The sequence below is a fragment of the Octopus bimaculoides genome, chromosome 1 (genome assembly GCF_046866305.1).
Source record: "Octopus bimaculoides isolate indiv1 chromosome 1, ASM4686630v1, whole genome shotgun sequence".
In the NCBI taxonomy this organism is placed as follows: domain Eukaryota; kingdom Metazoa; phylum Mollusca; class Cephalopoda; order Octopoda; family Octopodidae; genus Octopus; species Octopus bimaculoides.
This window is the reverse complement of record NC_142928.1, coordinates 130954492-130978338: the sequence shown is the minus strand read 5'-3', so window position 1 is coordinate 130978338 and position 23847 is coordinate 130954492. Positions and strand designations below refer to the sequence as shown.

At 34.6% G+C, this 23847-nt stretch overlaps 1 protein-coding gene across 7 annotated transcripts in view; it reads left to right on the top strand.

Moving 5' to 3' along the window:
• The window catches only part of LOC106877628 (uncharacterized), a 116191-nt gene that overhangs the window by 16187 nt on the left and 76157 nt on the right, over positions 1–23847 (top strand). For 5 of the 7 annotated variants that reach the window (XM_089358288.1, XM_014926575.3, XM_014926573.3 and 2 more), the window contains 7 exons: positions 3410–3481; positions 14827–14931; positions 16191–16297; positions 19063–19183; positions 20620–20683; positions 21231–21337; positions 23495–23581. In XM_089358288.1, the coding sequence (XP_089214414.1) occupies positions 3410–3481; positions 14827–14931; positions 16191–16297; positions 19063–19183; positions 20620–20683; positions 21231–21337; positions 23495–23581 (663 nt within the window). The remainder of the gene's footprint in view (positions 1–3409; positions 3482–14826; positions 14932–16190; positions 16298–19062; positions 19184–20619; positions 20684–21230; positions 21338–23494; positions 23582–23847) is intronic. The other 2 variants (XM_089358277.1, XM_014926574.3) reach the window with 1 other exon arrangement.

Below are 23847 nucleotides of genomic sequence, written 5' to 3'. Positions count from 1 at the left end.
ATAACCAAAATGGCACGTAATGGGAAAATACCCTGAAAGTGAAAATGACTTAAAAAATACAAATTGTTTGTAGAGTAAATATTTATATTTAGCTTTCTTTAAACAGACAATATTTTAATTATTTAGAAATATTTTTAAGTGATAATTTTTTAGAAAAATATTTTTTGAGGTAATAGGGATTTTTTCTAAGGTGAATACGATTTTCTATTCTTACATTATTCCTCGACGAGGAAGAAAGATAGTGGAAAGAGAGTGTGGCTAAGGAGATCCAAAGAAGGTGATCAAGATAGTGATGAATGCCAACAACAAGATCGGGACAGGCATGCAAATAGAGGGATCAATGAGACTGATAAAGGAAAGGAAGTGTCTGGCGGAACAGAGGGAAAAAGACAGAAGCAAGAGAGATCATGAATCAGACGTTTGGAGAGCTGAGCATCTGGTGAAATGGAGGGAAAGAGACAAAAGCAGGAGAGATCATGAATTGAACGCTCAGAGGAGTTGAATGTCTTTGCCAACAAAGCAATAGAGCAAGGACCATTCAATGATGTGACCTCTCTGCTGATATTGGACAGATGAGTAAGATCTGTGTTTGTTGTCATGTAATGCATTTTCATGGTTAAACTGCTAACTTTTGTTGTATGAATGGAAAAGTCAGGCTGGGGAATCTGCAGCCTTTACCCCAGGAACTTAACAACTTATTTAGTACTGATCAACCTAGGACAAACAAGTTCAGGAAGAACCTCAGACAATACAACTGCCTGATCCAATTGAAATATTTAACTGAATCATCATAAAATTAACTTTCATTTCAATGCAATGTTGAAATCAGCTTAAATGTTTTATAACCTGAACTATCAGTGACCTAATGGGTCACAGGTAGTCTAGTTATACATATGTCTCTCCATTTTAAAATACAAGCATCTCTCTACCTTACAATATGACATCTCTCTACATCACAATGTCTACATAAGCCTGCATTATGACCTCTATTCCAGTATATATTACATATATTACATATATTCCAGTATATATTTCAACCAGTGTTTCCTAACTGAAATTCCCCTTGGACTCTAGGGTTCTGTGAGAAGTAGCTTGGAGTTTTGCAAGAAATAGTGATATATAGGCTAATTATATGCATATATGTTCAATTCTATATTCTCAATTTTATTATATACACAATTCCGCTGAGATTGACTTTGCCTTTCATCTTTTTGGGGTCAATGTAATCAACTAGTCCCCTTTCCCTGAATTTCAGGCCTTGTGCCTTTAGTAGAAAGGGTTATATATACACATAAGGTGGCAAACTGACAGAATCATTACCATGCCAGACAAAATGATTAGCGGCATTTCTTCTGACTCTTTACGTTTTGAGATCAAATGCCGCTGAGGTCAAGTTTGCCTTTCATTTTTAGGGGCCAATAAAATAAAGTACCATTTGATCATTAGGGTCGATGTAACTGATTTACCCCCTACTCTAAAATTGCTCGTCTTGTGCTAAAATTCAAAACCATTATATATGCACACATGGTATCTTTCCTAAAGTAGGGAAATCCTGGCATCTGTAGATAAGTAAGGCAAACCTACAGCAAAAATAACTTCTTAATAGGAAGTTGTAGAGAAAACTGATTGAAACAAGGTTTTGGTTAAGATAAAATTTCTTAAGCTTCTTTGTGACATCTTTTTCTTATACTTTTTTTTATTCTTTTACATGTTTCAGCCATTAGACTATGGCTATGCTTAGGCACCACCTTGAATAATTTTTTTTTATCAAAAGCATCAATCCCAATACCTTTTTTTTTTTAAGCCTGATACTTATTCTATCAATCTTCTTGCTGAACCGCTAAATTACAGGGATGTAAACGCACCAACATCAGTTGTCAGGAGGGGAGACACATACACATATATATATAGCAATAATAATAATAATCCATGGATAGAATTTATAAATATTTTAATGTATCACTACGAACGTTTCTACAAATCACACGTTTTTGTGACAATAGTCCACATTCCTGGGATGATTACAATACAATTTATAATGTCCATGACATCAGGTGGATCTTTGTTCGCAATTAATCCAAATACACCAGGACTGCCCACATACCCCAATGAGCCTTTTGGGTGGTGAATATTTATAAAAATTGTTCAGTTGAACATTTGTTACTTCCAACTTTAATGCTAGATCACCTGAAGAAATGAACACATGAACAGAGACCCACCTGATGTCCATGGGTGATACAAATTGTATTGTTTTCATCCCAGGAATGCAGACTGTGGTCACAAAAAGCATGTGATTTGTGAAAACGTACAGCAATGCTTTAAAATATTTGTAAATTCCATCCATGGATTATTATTATTATTATTAGTAGTAGTAGTAGTAGTAGTAGTAATAGTATATTTATCCTGTGTTATATCAGCACAGTTCAGTATGATCCCATAAAACTGTTGTTGCAAGTTGGAATCACTAGGCTGTAACCAACATAATAACATAGGAGCTTTTATGTACGTACTTAGAAGTGTTTCCCATAAACAAACTTAAAGAATATAAATATATATATATACACACACACACACACACACACACACACACACACACACACACACACACATAGATACAATGGGCCTCATTCAGTTTCCATCTACCAAATCCACTCATGAGGCTTTGGTTGGCTCGAAGCTATAGTAGAAAACACTTGCCCAAGGTGCCACACTGTGGGACTGAACCCGGAACCATGTGGTTGGGAAGCAAACTTCAGTCACAGTCACAGTCATGCCATCTGTTGAATTTAGGATTGCCAAACCTTTCGGAGATAGTTTTATGATTTGTTTACTCTCTTACAAAATTTAACTTCATAAAAGAAAGAAGGAAAATGAAGATATATAATTTTCATATAGGGATTTCTCTGGGATGGGAATGTATTTCAAGAGTTTTGCAAGAGCAAAAGGCTTGAGAAATGTTGCTTTAGAGCAGCTGCATTACAGTATCCACATTTATCTACATGACAATGACAATTGTTCTCCTTCTCTCTAGTCTTTTCTTATTTCTTGCTTCTATTTCTTTTCCTTCTTTTCTCTGCCACTACTTTCTTTTACTTCTTTCTTTCTTTTTATCTTTAAATAGTTTGTTAGATTTGGTGTCTCATTCTGATCACTAAATGATGTTGCTATTTATTGTCCTGCATTTTTTTTTTTTTTACTCCAAAATGAATTTAGATATAATTTTGAATTTGTTATCTTTACAGTTGTTTCAGGTGATTTTATTCTAAATTTTTAAGTTGGTCAATATCTATAATGTTGACTCTTTGGAGGTCTTGTATCTCAGGGGGGATGCTAGCTACAAACCATGTCACAGACCTCTGTATGAGTAATATGATAAAAATAAACACAACTTTTTTTGCTTTTTTTCCAGAGTTTAAGCCCAGTCTCTTCACCTGAACATGAAGCTCTTGAAGCAATTTCAGACGTTAGCAGTGAAACTGAGGTATCACTCAGGAATCTTGTCTTGACATACATCTTTTAGCTGGTGTTGTTTTGCTTGTGGTTGTTGTAATTGTTTTATAAGCTTTTGGTGTTTGATATTGCTTTCTTCGCATGTGTCACTCTCTTGCACAATTCTCAATCTCAACTCTCTATGCCTCTACCTGGTGACTGAAACTGTGCAAGTGTGTTAACATATCATTGTTCGATTGGATGTTAGCTTTTTCTAATACTGATATTTAATCAAAGCATTAGACAGTGTTGTTTTGGAATTTAGAAAATCTAGAATTTGTTACATCAACTAAACCAATGTTCAAAGCCTAAACTTTAAATTCACTGTTTCTTCTATCTGTACTATTGCTATTAACATTGAATTGAAGGCAGATTTTGCTCTAAGCATACCATATAACCCCACTTAACTTTTTAATTTTTTGGAATCTTCATAAAAGTTTTGCAATTTGTGTTGTACACATAGAAATTTATATCACTATGCATAACCAAAAAAAAATTTTTTTGGTGCATGATTTAAGGGCTATTTAGCTGGTATTTTTAGCACATCTCATGACCACTTCATACCCTCCTTGTTTATTTGCCAGTGTGATGTATTTATGTTTTTCAATATCTTTCTCCCCATAAACACATTTAATGGTCTATTGCTGGGATTAAAGCCTAAAATTTGGACTGTCCATATTTTAAACTGATTTAAAAAAGAAAATTCTAAAAAATTTTTCCTTTAACATTTGATGGATATTTGTCCTCATTTTGTTTGTTGTTAACACAATGTTTCAGCTGATATACCCTCAAGCCTTCATCAGATGTCTTGGGGAAATTTCGAACCTGGGTTCTCATTTTAAGGTATTTTTTGATATCATTATTATTATTATTCAGGTCACTGCCTGGAATCAAACTTGGAATCTTGGGGTTAGTAGCTTGCGCTCTTAACCACTACGCCATATGCCCGGGGGCATAATAATAATAATAATAATAATAATAATAACATCGAAAAATACCTTGGAATGAGAACCCAGGATCGAAATTTCCCCAAGACACCTGATGAAGGCTGGAGGGTATATCAGCTGAAACATTGTGTTAACAACAAACAAGATGAGGACAAATATCCGTCAAATGTAAATAATGTAATTTTTTTTTAATTTTGAAAAAATTTTTAAAGTTTTTTTTTTCTTTGGTAATTGGGTGAAATCTCATCTGTAGAAAACAAATTTGCAAACATTTTCAAAAGAAAAAAAAAAAAAATTTTATGTAGAGTTATATGGCATGCTTAAAGCAGAATTCCACTGAATTGTATCAGTTAATGAAGCTCACTCACATTATTCTGCTGATGATTAAAAATGAATAACTTGTTTTATAATGTTATGGTAGATGAAAAACTTTTGACAGCAATTCGAAAATATTAGAGTAATATTATCACTAACTGTTATATGAGGTTAAACATTATTTTGACATAGTATGTCATACTGGTCAGTTTACACTAACATCAGTTTTAGTGACACCCTTCCCACCATTAGTTCATGAGACTTTTAAATTACAATAGGAAATGATCTAAATTTAACTGAGAAGTATTGTGAACTAGATTTGTAAATGGAGTTTGTTTCAGTTCCCATTAATAACATCAGTTATATCAGTGGTTTTCAACTGGGATCCACACAAGCAAAATATTAAACTGGAGATCCACAATAGTATTTTAAGGGTCCATGAAAAAGTGTTATTTTGGATGCTTTTATTGCAAGAAACAGCTAGGTTTCTGTCTCTAACATTTTACACAGTTCAACCCTGTTAATAATAAGAAAACCATGCCTTCTAGTTCACATAAACTCTATGCAAGCAACACCAATAAAACAGATAAAAGTAACAGGAAAATGAAACTCAACTATGGAAATGAGCTAGATAGCCATAACCATAACTTCACACAACTCACAAACAAGGAGGGTAGCCTCTATACTAGAAAGAACAATACAAAAAATAAACAAAATAGTGATATAATCTGGCTCGTAGTCCCCTTCACCATGCACTTCAAATCAAACATAGTTCGCTCATTAATGAAAACCATAGGTAAATACCTAAACGTTAATAATAAATATGCAGAATTAGTTAGGAATAAAATTAGAGTAGGCCACAACCTGACCAATAACTTAGCTACAATCATAGCCTCAATAAATAATAAAAAAACTAGACAAATTCTATAAAACTAGAAAAATTGTGAACAATAAAAATAATAACCAACCAACTAATAGAATTAAGCCCACATAGCGCCTCCTATTAACTTAGATATAGACCTGAACAGTAATAGACCCCCCACAACATAACACGGACACAGATATACCTAATAATTTATGTGGCTGCAGGGATAGAACAAAGTGCCATTTCTCAAATAGATATAAGTCAACATAGTTTAACAATGTGATGTGCACACAAATAGCCAGATAAAATCATATATAGGCACCACTAAAAACCAAATGATACTTAGATATAACGCACACCAATCTAGCTTCATAAATAGGAGTAAGGCAAATTCAACAGGGCTTAGTAGATATATTTGGGAACTTAAAGATAAAAAAATAGATTATAGATTAAACTGGCATATACTTGCAAAAACAACCTCGTACAACACCACCAATAGACACTGTGATCTCTGTTTATCAGAATGCCTAGCTATCCTAACGGCTAAACAACTCCCTCAATAGGAAATTTGAGAACAACAATTTTCGTCTTCATATAGGCCACTTTGTCTTTTCAAAGTATAGGTAAAATAGTAGGACCCTCTACAAATCCCACACTATCATATTCATCTATTTAAGTCTAATTAGCTGGGAACTATCTTATACACTTACACATAAACAGTCAACCCCAACCCTACTCACCCTCCACATTCCATAATAATTTACTTTACACCTACATAGGGCCCTTTTTATTACTATGAACTTCCTAAACTTTAGCCATAATATAATTTTAAACCACCCTCCCTAGTGTAAATAATCCAGTTTGAGTTAGCTCCCTTTTCACCTTAAGTTATCCCCCTTCACTTACACCGCCAGTGACTAAAACTCACTGCTGATTAAAACAAATTTAATACACACGTGCACAAAAAATGTGCTTAGTCAAACTCTGGATTCCACGCCAAAATAATATACACCCCACTTTAATTACCCAGCGGAACCATAAACTAAGCAATCTACTACAATGAAATCCACTCCCCAGTTGAATAATCAACTTAAGATCATAATATAATGTAAGACTAACAAATTTTGACTTTATTACCATTACCGATGTATCAATTTATTTTTCGCATTCTGAAGATATTTACTAAAACTAGTAAATTGAAATGATCATAAATGCTACCTTCTTCTTTGTTAATTAAATTAAAGACATACCAGCGAAAACGACGAATTTCTCCTTGTTATTTACATCCATTTTCTTCTCGTATATATATATATATATATATATCATCGTTTAACGTCCGCTTTCCATGCTAGCATGGGTTGGACGATATATTAATCAAAGTCTACAGTATCATATATTACCGCTGATCATATTAATTGGTTTCACACCAGATATTAAAACTAGATGTTAAATAACAGCACAATTAATACTGCATGCTCATCAGAGCTAGCAGCTATGAAAAAAATATATGGTGTCTTTTTTTTTTCCATACAGCTCTGATGAACACATGGTATTATGTAACTGTGCTGTTATCTAACATCCAGTTTTAATAACCAGTGTGAAACCAATTGGTAAGATTTGCTGTAATGGATGTGTGTGTGTGTAAAGCTAAAATTATTGAATACCGCCATTCAAACTACAGAGGATTTAAACTACATGATTATACTCCACAAGTGGAAACTGGTTTATATAAAAACTATATCCCAAACATCTACTATATGTGATTAAAATTTGTATGTTGGTTAAATATCTACCAATTAACTATTAATTAATCTATTGATTGCACTGTTAATGTAACGTTCAGTTCTTGTTTTGTTCTCACTGAACAAACTTCTTAACTTAGTTTTATTTAAACTCTTCAAATTTTTTGCAGGTTTCAACACACATACTAACGTATACACTGGTAGCATGGCTACATTAAAAGAATAAAGGAATATATATTTGTGTATGTTTATATATATATATATATATATATATATATATATATATACATACACACGAGAGGGTGTTGAAAAGTTCCTGGCTTTGGATAAAAGAAAATAGAGGTGGATCAGTTGATTATGGTTTTATTCAACATATTCCCTTCTCAGGTTCACACACTTATTGCAGTGGTCCTTTGGTTTTTCTAAGCCCTGCAAAAGAATTTGGAAGATTGGGCCTCCAAAAGTACTCAACATCTAATGCAGAGTTGATACCAAAGTTGAGATTTCACGTTGTAATTCTAAGTTTTTGCACTTCTCGTGTGTTACGAAGTGAAAGTAACTGAGAAACTTGGAGTAGCAACAGAGTAAAGCCTCTATTTTAAATAAATTAATGAAAATCTACAACCTGTGTTACATACATTTTCTATTATACATATCAACACATGCAAGAAAACATCCACAACCATATATATATATATTTATGTATATATATATATTCAGACCTCTTAATATTCCCTATTATCTAAAAAATTGAATAAGTCAAAAATAAGTCATCAGACAAAAACTGATGCTCATTGATAAATGTTCAAAGTTACCTTAAGAGCCAAAATAGCCAGCTTTGTGGTTGCAAGTTAATGCCAATTATGTCAGAATATGATGGCAAGATATTTTGTTACATTCTCTTTACAGCATTATTAACCTGTCTCTTTTAGTGCCAGCTATTATTAATCACTAAATCTTCTTAACTATAGCTACTCTTAACATTGATATTGTCTGTGGTTTTTATGTTTTCCCTATGCTTTCTAATGACTTGGCTACTTTCATGTTTATTTGCTTATCCTTTCAGCATGTTATTGATGTGCATTCTGTGGAAATTTTTATGTGCATCTATTTTGTCTTTAAGAATGAAAATATCGGTTATCTTTTACTTGTTTCAGTCATTTGACTGTGGCCATGCTGGGGCATCACTTGAAGGGGTTTTTTTTTTTATTAGTCAAACAAATCGACCCCTGGACTTATTCTATTGGTCTCTTTTGCCTGACTGCTAAGTTACAGGGATGTAAACACACCACACAATTGTCGAGTGGTGGTGAGGGGACAAACACAGGTACAAAGACACACACACACATAGATATATGCATCATATATATATATATATATATATATATATATATATATATATATATACACACACACACACACATACACACATACATACAATAGGCTTCTTTCAGTTTCCATCTACCAAATCCACTCACAAGGCTTTGGTAGAAGACACTTGCCCAAGGTTCCATGCATTGGTATTGAGCCCAGAACCATGTGGTTGGGAAGCAAGCTTCTTACCACACAGCCACACCTGTTTGCTTTTTTTGTGACAGGGTGGTATTTTTTCTGTACTTTTTAAATCAAATTATGACAAAGAAGCAGCATCATTTCAGCGTCAGAAGACTTATCAAGTAACATTTAGTTGCAGCCCTTTTACTGTCTGAATTCAAGTCCCTTCAAAGTGAACTTTCCTAACCAAAGTCCTTAAAATAAAATACCACTCAAGTAATGATGTCAGTTTATATCCCTGTAATACATCCTAGATGCAAAATGTATTATAATAGATTTGCCATTATGATATCAAACTGTAAAATTTCCTCAATAATTTTCCACACCCTTACTCTTACTACAACTTTTATATTATAGAAATTTGCAAGTATTCCTTTCTCTTAATATGATGTTTCATACTCTATATCACACAATATTCCACTCACTGTGATGTCACTCTCTGAGTATTCCACACTCTGTCATACCACTCACCATATTCCACACAATATGATATCATGTAGTATTTCATGCACTGTAACTCTCACTAACATGGTAATCTACAAACTGTAAGCTCCAGCTCCTATTGCTGTGATGTCTTTAATGCGATATTCCACACATCATGTTGTCCTAATACAGTATTCTGTGTTGTCTTAATACATTATTTCATATAATGTAATCTCCTAAAACACTGTCTCTAGTTTAAAGACAACCTCCTTCTCTCCTACCAGTTTCAGAGTCCCTGAAATAAAATAGTGATGGATACTGCTCTTCTCTCTTTTACTTAGTGGAAATAACAATTCTATCTTAAATATATTGTGTGAAACAAGATGATGGAATGATCATGAGTAGATTGCCATTGATCGTCTATGATTGACTTGCAGCTAAACAACAACAATTTTCGTTGATTGAATTTTTGAACTGCATAATGCTTTGCATTTTGTGCTTATTTTTATTTCACTTTTCATATATGTAAATGTATCCTACTTCATAAAGAAATAACTGCTCTTGTTATTAGAAGTCTCTACTTACTTGTTACTTCTTAACTTTTTTTTTTTTTTCAATATTGATGCAGGATATTTGAATGATTCTATTTGAATAGAAAAGTGCTTAAATGAAATAAAGTTTCTAATTTATAAAATTTCCCATGTATCAGCTTTTCGGCAGCATGGGAAAATGTCATGTAAATGCCAGAATCATTCAGGATTGTTTAAAAAGATCAATACATATTTTTAACTGAGAGTTCACTGTTGGTTCTTGTTAGAACTTAGTACTTCTTTTTTTTTTTTATCTAAAAACATTTTTATTTGTTTGAAACATTGTGACTATGAGACTAACCTTTCTGCAACAAAATATACATCTCACATGTAACAGAGTGAGTTAAAGAAAGTATTCATCTGAGTTTATCCATGCAATTAGTCAGCAAAACTCCTCTTAGGTGTATTTAATATCTGAAAAAGAAACAGGCAAGGGAAATAATTCCAATATGATCAGCTAACTGAAACTTGTGAAATATAGCAAAGATGATGCATATATGTATGTGTGTGATACACATCATGCATGCCAGAAGAACCCAGTAAGAGGTCTGCCTAGGCCAAACACACTGATTTAGAGAGCTTCTTTGAGCTGGCTATGGGTACTTTTGACAGTGCAGGCGTATGTGACCTAGTCTGTATTTCATCCTAGATATACTAAAAAAGAAATTCCCTTCAACTAGCTTTGTCCTCTACAGGGATGACACACTGGCAATATCAAGAGGCACCAACAGCCACACACTAGATAGGCTCAGAAAGGACCTCACAAGCACCATGAACTCCCTCAGACTGAAGGTCACTATAGAGACCAACCTGAAAACTGTAGATTTCCTTGACCTGGACCTAGAATCTGGTACCTATAGGCCCTTTAGGCAACCAAATGAAAAGTTGTCTTATACAGGTTCCTGCCATCCAGCCATAGTGTTCAGGAACCTAGTTAAGGGTGTCAGCAGGAGAATCTCCAGCCTGTCTTCAAGCAAAGAGATCTTTGATGCTGCTGCTTCGTACTACAACCAGAATCCTAGCCCTACCAAGAGAAAGTGCTACTAGAAAGTACTGTGGTTCACGCCATCATTCTCTTTAAACATTAAGATCAGAGTAGGTAAGATCTTCCTTAGTTTAGTTGATAGACACTTCACCTGTATCAATAGATTCAGTGAAATATTTAATAGACACACCCTGAGATTATCCTTTAGCTGTGCACCTAGTGTAAAAAAGATTTTTGTAGGTAGGCCTACACCTGATGCAGAGGCAGGATGCTCATGCAGGGGTAACACAACTTGTCCACTGAACAGCCACTGCAATACAGAGACAGTTGTTTACAAGGCAGAAGTAACAGCAACAGGACCCAATGGACAAGCGAGTGAGAGAAAATATGTGGGGGTAACAGAAGGTCCCTTCAGAACCCACTTTAATAACCACAAGTCCTCCTTCAACATCCCATAGAGACATAACACCACAACCCTAGCCAAGCACATCTGGGCTTTGAAAGAAAGCACCACAGAGTACAGCATAAAGTGGAAGACCCTAGAAAAATGCAAACCGTACTTCAATAGCAGCAGGAAGTGCAGATTATGCCTGGCTGATAAGAGAGCAATCTTAAAAGGTACCCAACGCCCGGATGTCTACCTGAACAGCAGGAGTGAGGTATTTAATCCTTGCCTGCATGAAAAGAAGTACATCCTATTGTATCTGCATGCCCCACCATGACTGCAATCACAGGTCCTCTGCCAACAACTTTCCACCAATGCCTTTGAGCCTGGCAAAAGGAGTTTAACCAAAGTACACACCAATGCACCCATGTACATCCCCCCTCATAAGGCAGACATGCCACAATATAACTGTCTCTCACCACCCCAACATATCCCTGCACACAAATTATACCTCTACACATGTACAGACCCCCCCCCCCACACACACACATTACACGTAACACACACATTACACACCACACACTAACAAAATAAACCCCACTATTTTATCCTCTACAGAAAGAAAACAGACCAACAAATACAGCTATATACACTTACACCCCCAGATAAATTATGCATATGACACCACTACACGTATCACACACACCATCCCCACAGAAGCACCACATAAATAATACACATCTTCCCCACTTCAAGATAACTCTTACCCAACCAAGGGACATAACTCCTAACTTAATCCCCTGGTGCCTTTTTTTTTTCACCACCTTCTTTCACAGCAGCTACTGATCAGTTGTGCTAATCAACCTCCGACAATAGAGAGCAGTCGCCATATTCCCTTCCATATCGGCTAACTCTGATGAGCATAAAGTTATATAATCAGATTGTTACCTAACACTACATTGTATTCTCTACGTGAAACTGATCGGTAAGATCAGCTGTGATGGATATTTAATACTATGCTTTTCGGATAATATATATATATATATATATATATATATATAAGACAAGGTAAAAATAACGGTCATTACTTGTTTCTTCATTGTAGTAAATTAGACTTACAGCTGTTTCCAGTAGTCTCTTCCTTAATTTCATCCAACCGCTGTCCCTTCTTCTGTCCCTAACTTGATTCAAATTCAGAAACATAAGGTACCAAACTAGTTTTCATGAAGCATCTTAATTCAGATCTTCATGGTCTATACAAATTGCATTATCCTTAGCTGCTGAATATCTGCTACACTTACAGTACTAGTTTAAGATTTTGGCACAAAGCCAGCAAGTCCGGTGGGAGGGGGCAAGTTGCTTACATCGACCCCAGTGCTCAACTAGTACTTATTTTATCAAACCCTGAAAGGATGAAAAGCAAAGTCAACCTCAGTGGAATTTGAACTCAGAATGTAAAGACAGACAAAATGCTGCTAAGCATTTTACCCAGAATGCTAATGATTCCGCCAGCTCACAGTCTTTTCTATACCTGTCATATTAACCCTTTTGATACTAACTTGTCCAAGACTGCTCCTGGTTCTATGGTACAAACTTCCTGTTTTAAAGTGATTGAAGTTAAAATTTCTCATTAAACTTTCATGTTAATTTGTTTCAAACATCACGTAAATAATGACAAGGCTGATTTATTTTATTACATTCTTCATTTTGGGGAGATTATTTCAAAGTAAAACTGTATTTCAACAGAAATATGGTAAATAAAAAAAATGTTCTCACATTATAAGGCCTAGTGAAGAATTAAGAGATTTATGAGCAGGAATGTGGTAAATTGAAAGACCCCATCATTAGTGAAACAAATGTGCTAATGGTAAAAGTATTGGTGATGGTGTCACGTAAGTAAAAAGCACCATTTGTTCACATTAGGTTGGGTTAGCTGATTCTGTGAATCATTTGAACACTGTTTTACAGATTCCTATAGCTTTTTGCATTGACATTGTGGTGGCAGTTGAACTTTTGCCCTTTAGGTCCTTACAGTCCTTGTGTCTCACACTTCTATTTATGATGCATATTAAAAAATAGAAGGAATATTTTCACAAAATATTATTTTAAGGATTCCCATGTTTACAAATGTTAACATTCTGGGTGAAAAAGTGTTGTGTTGATGTTAGAGAATATCTGCAGTAGAGGTAAACCTAGAAAGATTATGGAAAAAGTAGTTAGATCAGAATATTGAACCTTAAATGAGATGATACACAGCTGAGATGTAAACCCATAAATATAAACCAATATAGAAAAATCAGACCAGCAGGCAGAATTCCTCGCACATCAGAAAAAAATACTTTGCATCATTAGTTTTTGCTCTTTATCTTCTGAGTTCAAATTCTGCTGAGGTTAATTTTGCCTTTCATCCTTTTGGGGTTGATAAATAAAATACCAGTCAAGTAATGGGGTTGATGTAATCTTTATCTATATTGAGATGTATGTATACATTAAGTGAAATTTCTAAAATTAACAAGCAAAAGAGGATAATAATGTTGCAAGAACCTTACGTGTGTGAACATTCAACTTACTAACTACTTGGTATTGCATTTAACATTACACCAGATAGTCTGGTAATTTTCCCACAAGTAACGTTTTTGGATAAGCTGGTACCCATTACTGAGAAAATTTCTAGAAAGAGTTGCAAAGAATCTTGGAGGATGCTAGAATACAGAAGCAGTTTTATACTCATTTTTTACAATGCAGCAATTTAAGAAAATGCTCTAGCCTATGGATTTGCTTGTTTAGCACCAGGGTTGGCTTGGGGCTAAATAGCAGCAACACTGTCAGACCAAATTCTTATCTCTTCTTCTGCAACAGTAAATGGAAATAGCATTTAAACTGGCCATATCCGGCCCAAGTATTCTACCTCTGTTATGTTGAAATCAACTTGATTCAGTCTCATACCTTCCCTATAATATCATTCTACAAATAAACAATCACTTTGTTGGAATCTCAAAGCTACAAGATAATGCATGATTAACCCTTTAGCATTCAAACTGACCATCTCTGGCCAAAATATTTAACCTGTTTTATGTTGAAAGTGGTCAGATCTGGCTTTTCACCTCAACCCTGCAATGTCATTCTAAAATTAAACAATCACAATGTCTCTAAACTACAAGATAGTGCTTGATAAATTCAAAACAATTTATATAATCAAACATTATATTTGACAGAGTAATATGAATACTAAAGGGTAAACATATGATATAGGTTTGAATGAAAATATAATATAGATTGTTCAATAGAAAAAAAATGTTTTTATCAAATGTGGTAACTATTTGTTATAATAATAGAAATGACTCAGGTTATGTAATCCTCTTGCAGCTATTGTAACTGGAGCCAGATAAGTAGCTAGAACATAATGAAATCTCTTCTTCATCAACATTATTTCCAGTCATCTGGGACACAGATGAGTGTTAAGTCAATGATGATAATTGAGCTCATTAAAAGTTTGTTTTTTATTTTTATGTTTATGATGTATTTTTTCAGGGTTTCATTTGTCCTCAGTGTATGAAAACATTTAATTCAGCAGAAATCCTTCAGAACCATTTCCAAGAACACAATGTTATCAAAAGAGATTATGCTGATGGTGGTGTAAGTATTCTGGGAAGTTCTTCATCCTCTTTAGCTGTCATCACTTTTATTATAGTATTTTTGTGTAAAGTTCTTAGATATCAAATACGATGCTGAGTGTGCATGGGAGAATAGGAAGAAAAGAACTAATAAATGTTCGAAATGATTATGCATTGGAGGGGTCAGAATCAGGTAACTGAAGAAAGAATTAGAGGATGCAAAGCAGCTAGATTTATAGCTAATGTGAGACAAAGTTCCAAGACAGATAAGCAGGTAAAGACAGAAGGTGAGAGGCAAAAAATTGCTACTGAGAAAGAGAAATTTATTATTACTAAAATAGCAACCATTAAAACACTAAGACAATAAATAAACATCCTTTGTTAATTGGGGACTAATATACTTAAAGTATGAGCCTAAAAAGTGTTTAATTAATGAAAATTACAGCTGTAATAAACAGACATTAGCTTCAAGGATTAATTACTGTCAAAATGTCAAGAGACAACTTGAGTAGTGACAGGAAGTGAAGTTGATCTTATGTTAAGTACTATGCCTACTCAAGACATTCATAGTAATGCTGGCTGTTTTGTTCATTTTGATATTTTTATCAGATCTTTTATTCATCATCTCATTTTATTTCTTTTTATTAACACCTTTACTGTATTTATTATTTCGTATTTCATTTATATATTTTATCAATTATTTTATTGCTTTCTTAAATATGCATAGATCTATAGGGCTTTTATGACATTAATATCACATCTAGAAGCAGTCTGTGGCCTTGCTTGTAACAATTTTTAATAAAGAAAGGGAAAATGCTGACCTACTCAATAAAGCCTAGTATTACCCATACATACCAGATTCTTGGTGTTTGAGGCATATAAAAATTTGAGTGAAAAAAAAGCATTCACTAACTTGGTAACTTAAAATATTGACTATAAGAAATTTCTCAGAGATACATTCTGCATGCAAAACACTTATACTTTTGTGAAGGCTAACATACTTATTGTATTGAACTGAGAAAATGTTTGATTGATAAAAATAATTAAAATTGCGCCCTGTAGCAAAGCGAAGCTTATTTGCTTTAACAATTAATTATTCTTGAGTAAGTGTATACAAGAGAAATCATTTGATAACTCTATTGCAACAGTAAGTTCTCAGTCAATAAATCATTGCTTATCTTTTATACACAATTAGAACAATTTCTCTTTGTTATTAACTGCTGTATCTAAATGTTTATGCTTATGGACAAAATCCTTTTTTTATTTTCTAAATCTTTTTAGGAAGGTTTCCTCTGTCCACTTTGCAAAAAACCATTACCCTCTCAAGATGCCTTGGAAAAACATTACATGTCTGTACATGATGGTAAAATTCCAACAGTGGAAGAAAAGTAAGTTGTATATTTTGGGTTTGTTGTGGTGTTCTTATCTTTACTGTATTGAAAGTGCTTTACATAGGATGTGCACAGTGTTTAGTGGTGCTATTTTCTGTATTTATATACATTCGTAAGTCCTGGTATTTTGGTTTTGTATTTGTCTGAATGTTTTTTTAATCATCAATTTCTGGTATTTTTTTGTTTTGAGAATGTATCTCCTTATGTTGGCAAGTTTGTTAGGGTTCATCAATATATCCAAATCTATTATTGTTATTATTATTATTATTATTATTCGACTGAGGTTGATTTTGCCTTTCATTCTTTCAAGGTCAATAAATTAAGGATTAGTTGAGCACTGGGGGTCCTGTAATATACTAGCCCCCTCCCCTCAAATTTCGGGCTTTGTGCCTATATTAGAAAGGGTTATTATTATTATTATTATTATTATTATTATTATTATTATTATTATTATTATTTTTAGCAGCAGCAGCAGTAGCCACCAGTATGTGGCAAAGCAAAGTCTGTAAATATTTCAGTTTGGGAAATCAAAATGTCTGAATGAGATTATGGTAATTATCATTTGATTTGATTTGCAGTGGTGGTGGTAGGGGTGAAAGTTCATAATTAGAGAGACCACATAGATGGTTCTAGTGAGATAGGTAAACAATATTAGGAAAATTGTTTAGTATTGAGTCTGGATGTAGGTGAGATACAGTAAGGATGATGTATTTAGGTGAAAGTAACAAATTCAAAAGAGCAGAGGTTTTGAATTGGTTCTTCATTTAACAATTATCCTGTATAGTCTTATAAAACTGGCTTCATCTAATTTCTATATATGTAGTCCAGTTTCTATATTTCTGAGAATCTAAGATACATGTCTTCTTTAGGATTGAAATATAACCTACACCAGGTTTGTCTGGAAAGCAGATATAAAAAAAAAACCTAATTCCAATATTAAACAGGTGGTCAGTTATAGTACTGAGATAATAGTGTAGAAAATATAGTTTATGAATATATCTTCTACATACTGTTAGTAATTGTGGGAGTCCTCAGTAAGTGATGTGAATGTTGGTGTAGAGAAAATTTACTATATTGATGTTAAGAAAGTTTTGCTTAGAAAAGATAGCATGAGTAGATGTGTTTGGTGAACTTAATGTTTCTTGCTATAAGTGTTGTAACAGAATGCTCAGTGAGCACATATATGTACATGTGTGATAATAAGGGAGTGATAAACAAAATTGACTCGAACATCATAGGTGTAGGCAACTCATTAGGAAGGTAGTAACACCAAATAAGAACTAATATAGGCTGGAAGGGACACTTTAGTCCTACCGTAAACAATCTCATTAGTGCTGGTGGCACCATAAAATGCTCCCACTATCCTTCCCATAAGGTGGTTAGATAAAGGATGAGTGTCCAGTTGTAAAGGCTGTGACTGTGAAGTTGATATGTGTTGTTGCCAGATGACAGGAGACAAGATGCTTTGGAACCCATCCAATGATGGAAAAATAAGTGATATTGAATATTTTGAAAAGATTTCTTTCAACTCCTCTTTGTTAAACTGCTTCATGCTATATTAAACTCATTCTTAATGAAAATCTTGAATCGCTTGCCCTTCATTGTTTTATGTCATCACCTTTTGTTTTGTACTATTATTTGCAATCTACTTCTCACATCCCTTTGATTCTGCCTGTTTCACCTATCTCTTCATTTGCTTTCACTTACTGCTTCTCAGCTTAAGTACAAGAGAATTACATGTCCTTCATTCTATGGATTATTCTCTTGAGTACAGAGCCATCTATACAGCATTATAGAGTCCTAATCAAAGCAATACTCTAGGGCCTATCAAAGTTATTTACTGACAATGAGCTACAGCATACATAGGTTAGCACTGGATTCATAGATTCATGAGCCACCAACCAACTGCTCAGTGTGCTAGGCCTTATGACAGCACCACTTTTATATATTTTGGTTATTCTTTAAGTTCTGTATTAACCATATATCTTTTTCCCCCACTTAATCACTTTTTAGTAAAAGAATGCTTTTCCAGGATATGAGCAATACCTTAACTTTTTTGAGAGAATATTTTTTTCAGTACTTTTATTGGTGCAGATAGAACTGGGTTGTGTTTTATGATATCTTAGTATGTTTAAGTTCAAGTTCTTTGTTTGAGTTAACCCATCATTCATTGAGGGATAGTTTTCTAGTTTTACTGCTTGTAACCTCTCTAGAGATTTGTTGTCTATTTCTCATTGCAGTAAGCTGAGACAAATAATTTCTTCTAGGCTACAATTATTTTCTTTTATTTAAGAAATGTCTCACTTTTCATAAGATGCTTAATTAATATACCTTGGATTATGTCATGTTGATGAGTTTTACAAAGAATGAAATATGCTATACATGATTTCCACTGACTAGAAATTTTTAAGAACTTCATAATAAGTAGGCAACAAAAGGAAGGTTAAATATGTATATTTCATGCTTCTTCCTTGTTCCTTAATTTCAGATTCAAACTTCTTATCTTGCCAAATATTATGAAGAAAAAATATTATTCCTTGTATTAACTGTCTGCACCAGATGTTTAAAGAATTATGTATCTTGTCCAGAAACAATTTATGTGGCTGCAATAAAAGATGACATCAATTTTATATCTACTTTTTGAACAGGAATGAAGAAAGAAATGCTAGTATTATATTAGAGCCTATTCTATAGACTATACTCTCCTTTTCACGAGAAGAAGGACATTTTGTTTAAAAATAAGATATTAATCTCTCCCTCAGGTCACAGATGGAAGAACTAAAGAAACAGCTAAAAGATGAGCAATGGTATGTCACTGAGTTAAAGAAAGAACTTGAGAAATACCAGGAGGGAACTGATGGTGCAATGCCTTTCACAAAGAAGGTAAATGCCATTGCATTGTTTGTAACAGAGCAATGTTCACTTCTAAACATATTTCTAAGTTTTTGTGTATGTGTGCTTGGGTTTTGTATGTTATGTTACATTTGTATGTTCTGTTGTGTATGTACTTGTGTTGTTTTCACCAAACTTCTCTTGTGTAAGTGATCACTGGTGAGTAACTCAGATGAGTAGATATCCAATAGATTTGGTTTTACAAATTCTGTACTGATAATGGTTATTAAGAAGGGAAAGAGATTCCAGGTGTTGGAAACAATTGTTATTTGTGCTGACCCCATCACTTTTGAGATGTTGGAAGAAGTATGATAGGATCAGAAGGGTTGTTCTCAAGATTGGGATGTCTGGCAGCAGGTTTCCAAGGATTGAGCTATGTCCTTGGAGAGAGAGAGGAGGAGAAGGGATTGAAGAGTTTGGCTAGGATAGAGGCTAGCTCTAAGATCATCATCATCATCCAGTGTTTTAAATCTAGGTTTTGGCCCAGTTAACAAGGGTGGCCGGATCTACCTCAAGGCCTTAGCAGCCACCCTCACACCGTCTCACCATCTTGCGGGCATCCTCCCTTCTCAAGCCAACCCTCTCAATCTCTTCTTCCACCTGTCCTTTCCACGTTTTCCTTGGTCGGCCTTGCTTTCTCAGTCCATTTACCTCAAACTCAAACACCCTCCTCAGAACATGCTCCTCATCCCTCCTCAATCCATGCCCATACCACCACACTCCATTCGCCCTTGCCAGCCATTCCACTGATTCCTCCAACCCCAGCATCCCCATCAAGTCCTCAGTCTTCCTCTTATCAAACAGCTTCATTCCGCACATTTCTCTCACCATTACTCTCTTGGTCCTTCTCAATGCCTCATGATAAAGATACATTGTGTAAATAAAAGGACATAGTCATGGTGAACAGCCTTGTTGACTTGTAACACTACCTGTACATAAGGAGAAGGAAATATAGTGGTACATGTGTGTCTCTCTAAGAATGTATTTGTATTGCAGAGATGGTCATAAGTTTCATGAATTTTTTTTAACTGGTCACAGTTTTGAACTGGTAACATATTAGACAACAGCAAATATAAGAGGTTCATTTTCAAAGCTTGACTTCTATTTTAGTTTGTTTATCTGTTCCATGACTGTTTAGTTTTGTTATAAATGGCAATCTAAGTTGTTGTATCATTCTAAAGTATTGTGAGTGCATGTGGGTTGTTTTAACAGAATAGGATTAATTGCACAACTTTATTTCCATCCTCATCTATATCCATTTCACTTTATTTATGTCAGAAATAATCTTCAAATTTACATGAAAGACATACTTTCAATTTCAATACCGTTCTAAATTTATGCACATGTGCTTGTATAAGGAATATGTCACAAAGAGAAATGTATAGTTAAACTAAAATGTTATTAGCTGTGTTTTTGTTGTCCAACAGGAACGAGAAGAATTTGAATTTTACCGAGTTCAGATGAAGTCTTTTGAAGAAAATCAAAATGTCAGTAAGTATTTAGAAATTGACAATTTAACATTATCATCATCTTCGTTTAACATCTGCTTTCCATGCTAGCATGGGTTGGACAATTTGACTGAGGACTGGTGAACCAGATGGCTACACCAGGCACCAATCTGATTTCTACAGCTGGATGCCCTTCCTAACGCCAACCACTCTGAGAGTGTAGTGGGTGCTTTTACGCGCCACCGGCACGAAGGCCAGTCAGGCGGTACTGACAACAGCCACGCTCAAAATGGTATATTTTACATGCCACCTGCACAGGAGCCAGTCCAGTGGCACTGGCAACGATCTCACTCGAATGTCTTTACACATGCCACTGGCACAAGTGCCAGGAAGGCGACGCTGGGCACAGGTGCTGTCAAAGGAAAATTTATTTCTCTATTCATGAATTCCAGTTTAGCTTTTAACATATGTCTAGTGGGAAATTATTCAATTTCTGCAAAAACATTTGTTCAGCATTTCAGCAGGGACTTACAGTTTCATGTTTGATTTTTTTTCTATTGCTCTTAATATTTTTCATGTTCTGTCAACAGGTGCTAAAGAATTGCGAGCTATGGCCACAGACTTAACTGAAACCAAAAAACAACTTGTAGAAGTTAACCAAGTAAAAGCAGGTATTGAACAAAAGGCAGCAAAGTTGGTAAGTTATTATTACCAATTTGAATTTTAATATATAATAATGGCTTAAGGCGGAAAGCTAGCAGATTCGTTAGCATACCAGACAGAATGCATAGTGGCATTCTATCTATCTTTATATTCTGAGTTTAAATTCCACCCAGGTCAATTTTGCCTTTCATCCTTTAGGGGTTGATAAAATGAATACCAGTGAGCACTGGAATCAATGTAATCAACTTACCCCCACCCCCAAAATTGCTGGCCTTGTGCCAAAATTTGAAACCAATATATAATAATGACTTATTGGTACTACTGAGATGCAGTATAAATGTGACAGCCAATGTTGATGTCCAGTTGTATCATCCATGCACATACTTTGACTAAGTACTCATAGTAGGCAGTAGGCATTAATAAAATAAACTGTTTACAAAAGGTTTCATTACTATGAAATAATATGCAAAAATATATTGACAGCAAAAAATATTAACTTACACAGGGTTGGCCAAAAGTCACCTGACAGTAAAACCAAATTCCATAAACATTATCTGCAATTCTGTACTGACTCAAATAGAAAAATGTATCGCTCAGAAAGGATTTCAGTTTGAACAATTTTCATGTTTCATATTTAGATGCTTTTATTAAATTCATTCAGTTGTTAAACATAAATAAATCTTGGAATTAAATTGTTTTGATTTACTGTCAGGTGACTTTTGGCCAACCCTGTATCATCATCATCGTTGTCGTCATCGTTTAATGTCTGCTTTTCATGCTGGTATGGGTTGGACAGTTTGACTGAGGGCTGGTAAACCAGAAGGCTGCACCAAGCTCCAATCCGATCTGGTAAAGTTTATACAGCTGGTTGCCCTTCCTAACACCAACCACTCTGAGAGTGTAGTGGGTGCTTTTTACGTGCCACTAGCATGAGGGCCAGTGAAAGCGGCACTGGCATCGACCATGCTTGAATGATGCTTTATATGTACCACTGGCATGGGTGCCAATCAGGTGGTACTGTCATCGGCCCCGACAACTTCACTTGCCTCAACAAGTCTTCGCAAGTGGAGTTTATTGCCCAATGATTGAAGGGTACTCTTAAATGGGCTGGTTATGCTGCTCTGGCATAGGCCATGGTTACAGTCTCACTTGGCTTGCCAAATCTTCTCAAGCACAGCATAACTCCAAAAGTCTCAGTCACTTGTCATTGCCTCAGTGAGGCCCAGCGTTTGAAGGTCATGCTTCACCACCTCATCCTAGGTCTTCTTGGGTCTACCTCTTCCACAGGTTCCCTCTACTGCTAGGGTGTGACACAGCTGTCTTCATCCAGCCTTTGTATACCATCTCCGCCCAGACCTCTCTCTCTCTCTCTCTCTCTCTCTCTCTCTCTCTCTCTCTGAGGCACTACACTTAAATCTTCACATAGTTTTCCCTCCACATCATGATATTCTTCTGGGATTTTATCCCTCAAATATTGATCTTCAAATGTTTGAGCTAAACATCAACTGCATCAATCTCATAAGCTATTATTATACATACCAACTTATTTTACGTGGAGTTTTATTTTATTTGATCATTTGCTGGGATTAAAGTTTGGTATAACGATGGCAACCAACCATTAAAAGTATGATTTTTAGAACATTTGTTAGTATATACTGATCACTTTTTTTTTTTCAAAGTGTCAAAAGGAATCCCATTGCATATACAAAATCTTAAAGAGGATTATAAATGAGATTTTGAGACATCCATGCATTCTCAAGAGTACGGAAATGAAATAGCTGAAGTATTTCCTGGCCCTGAAAAGGAAGGTTAGATATTGAGATGCAAGTTTTGCTATGTGGTGTATATAGAATATCCAAGAAAGATTGTAAGATATTGTGGGCACTTTATCATTTTTAGCAAGGATTCTTATTGCTTGTTGTTCAAGACTTTAGAAGCTGAAGTACACCTCACTGCAAGTATATTCCTGTATGCAACACCACTGTCAGGCAGAATTAATAATTTAAACAAGTCAAAAATAATGCCATTTCCAGAATTCTGTTGATTGTCATGAACTGGTTCCATCATGTACTGACTCTTGGAATCTGGTAGCTAAAGGTACAAAATTGTCATTGGTGGAAGTACAGTTAATTTTACTAATATTTCTAACACCATTATTATTTTTATAAATACTTTATTATTTCTTTAACAGGCAGGTGATATTGTAACAGCCAAAGCTTTAGCAGATGAGGTTTTTGGACAGAAAGCAGCTCTTGAAGATCACATTGCTACATTAAAGGTGAAGCAATTATTTTATTCCTTTATTGGGATTAATTTTTTTTCTTTTCAATTGTTTTAAATATACTTTCTTTATGATTTGATCTTGTGCACCAATTTTTCTCATTTGGTCCTATCATGTGTTCATCAGATTTTCATATATGAATGTGAGCAAGTGAGTGGGGGCTACTAAGTGGCCACTTGACCTAATGGAAATAAAACAGATCTTCAAATTACACCAACTTGCTTAAAAAGGGAAAGATGACTTAGATACACACATACACACAC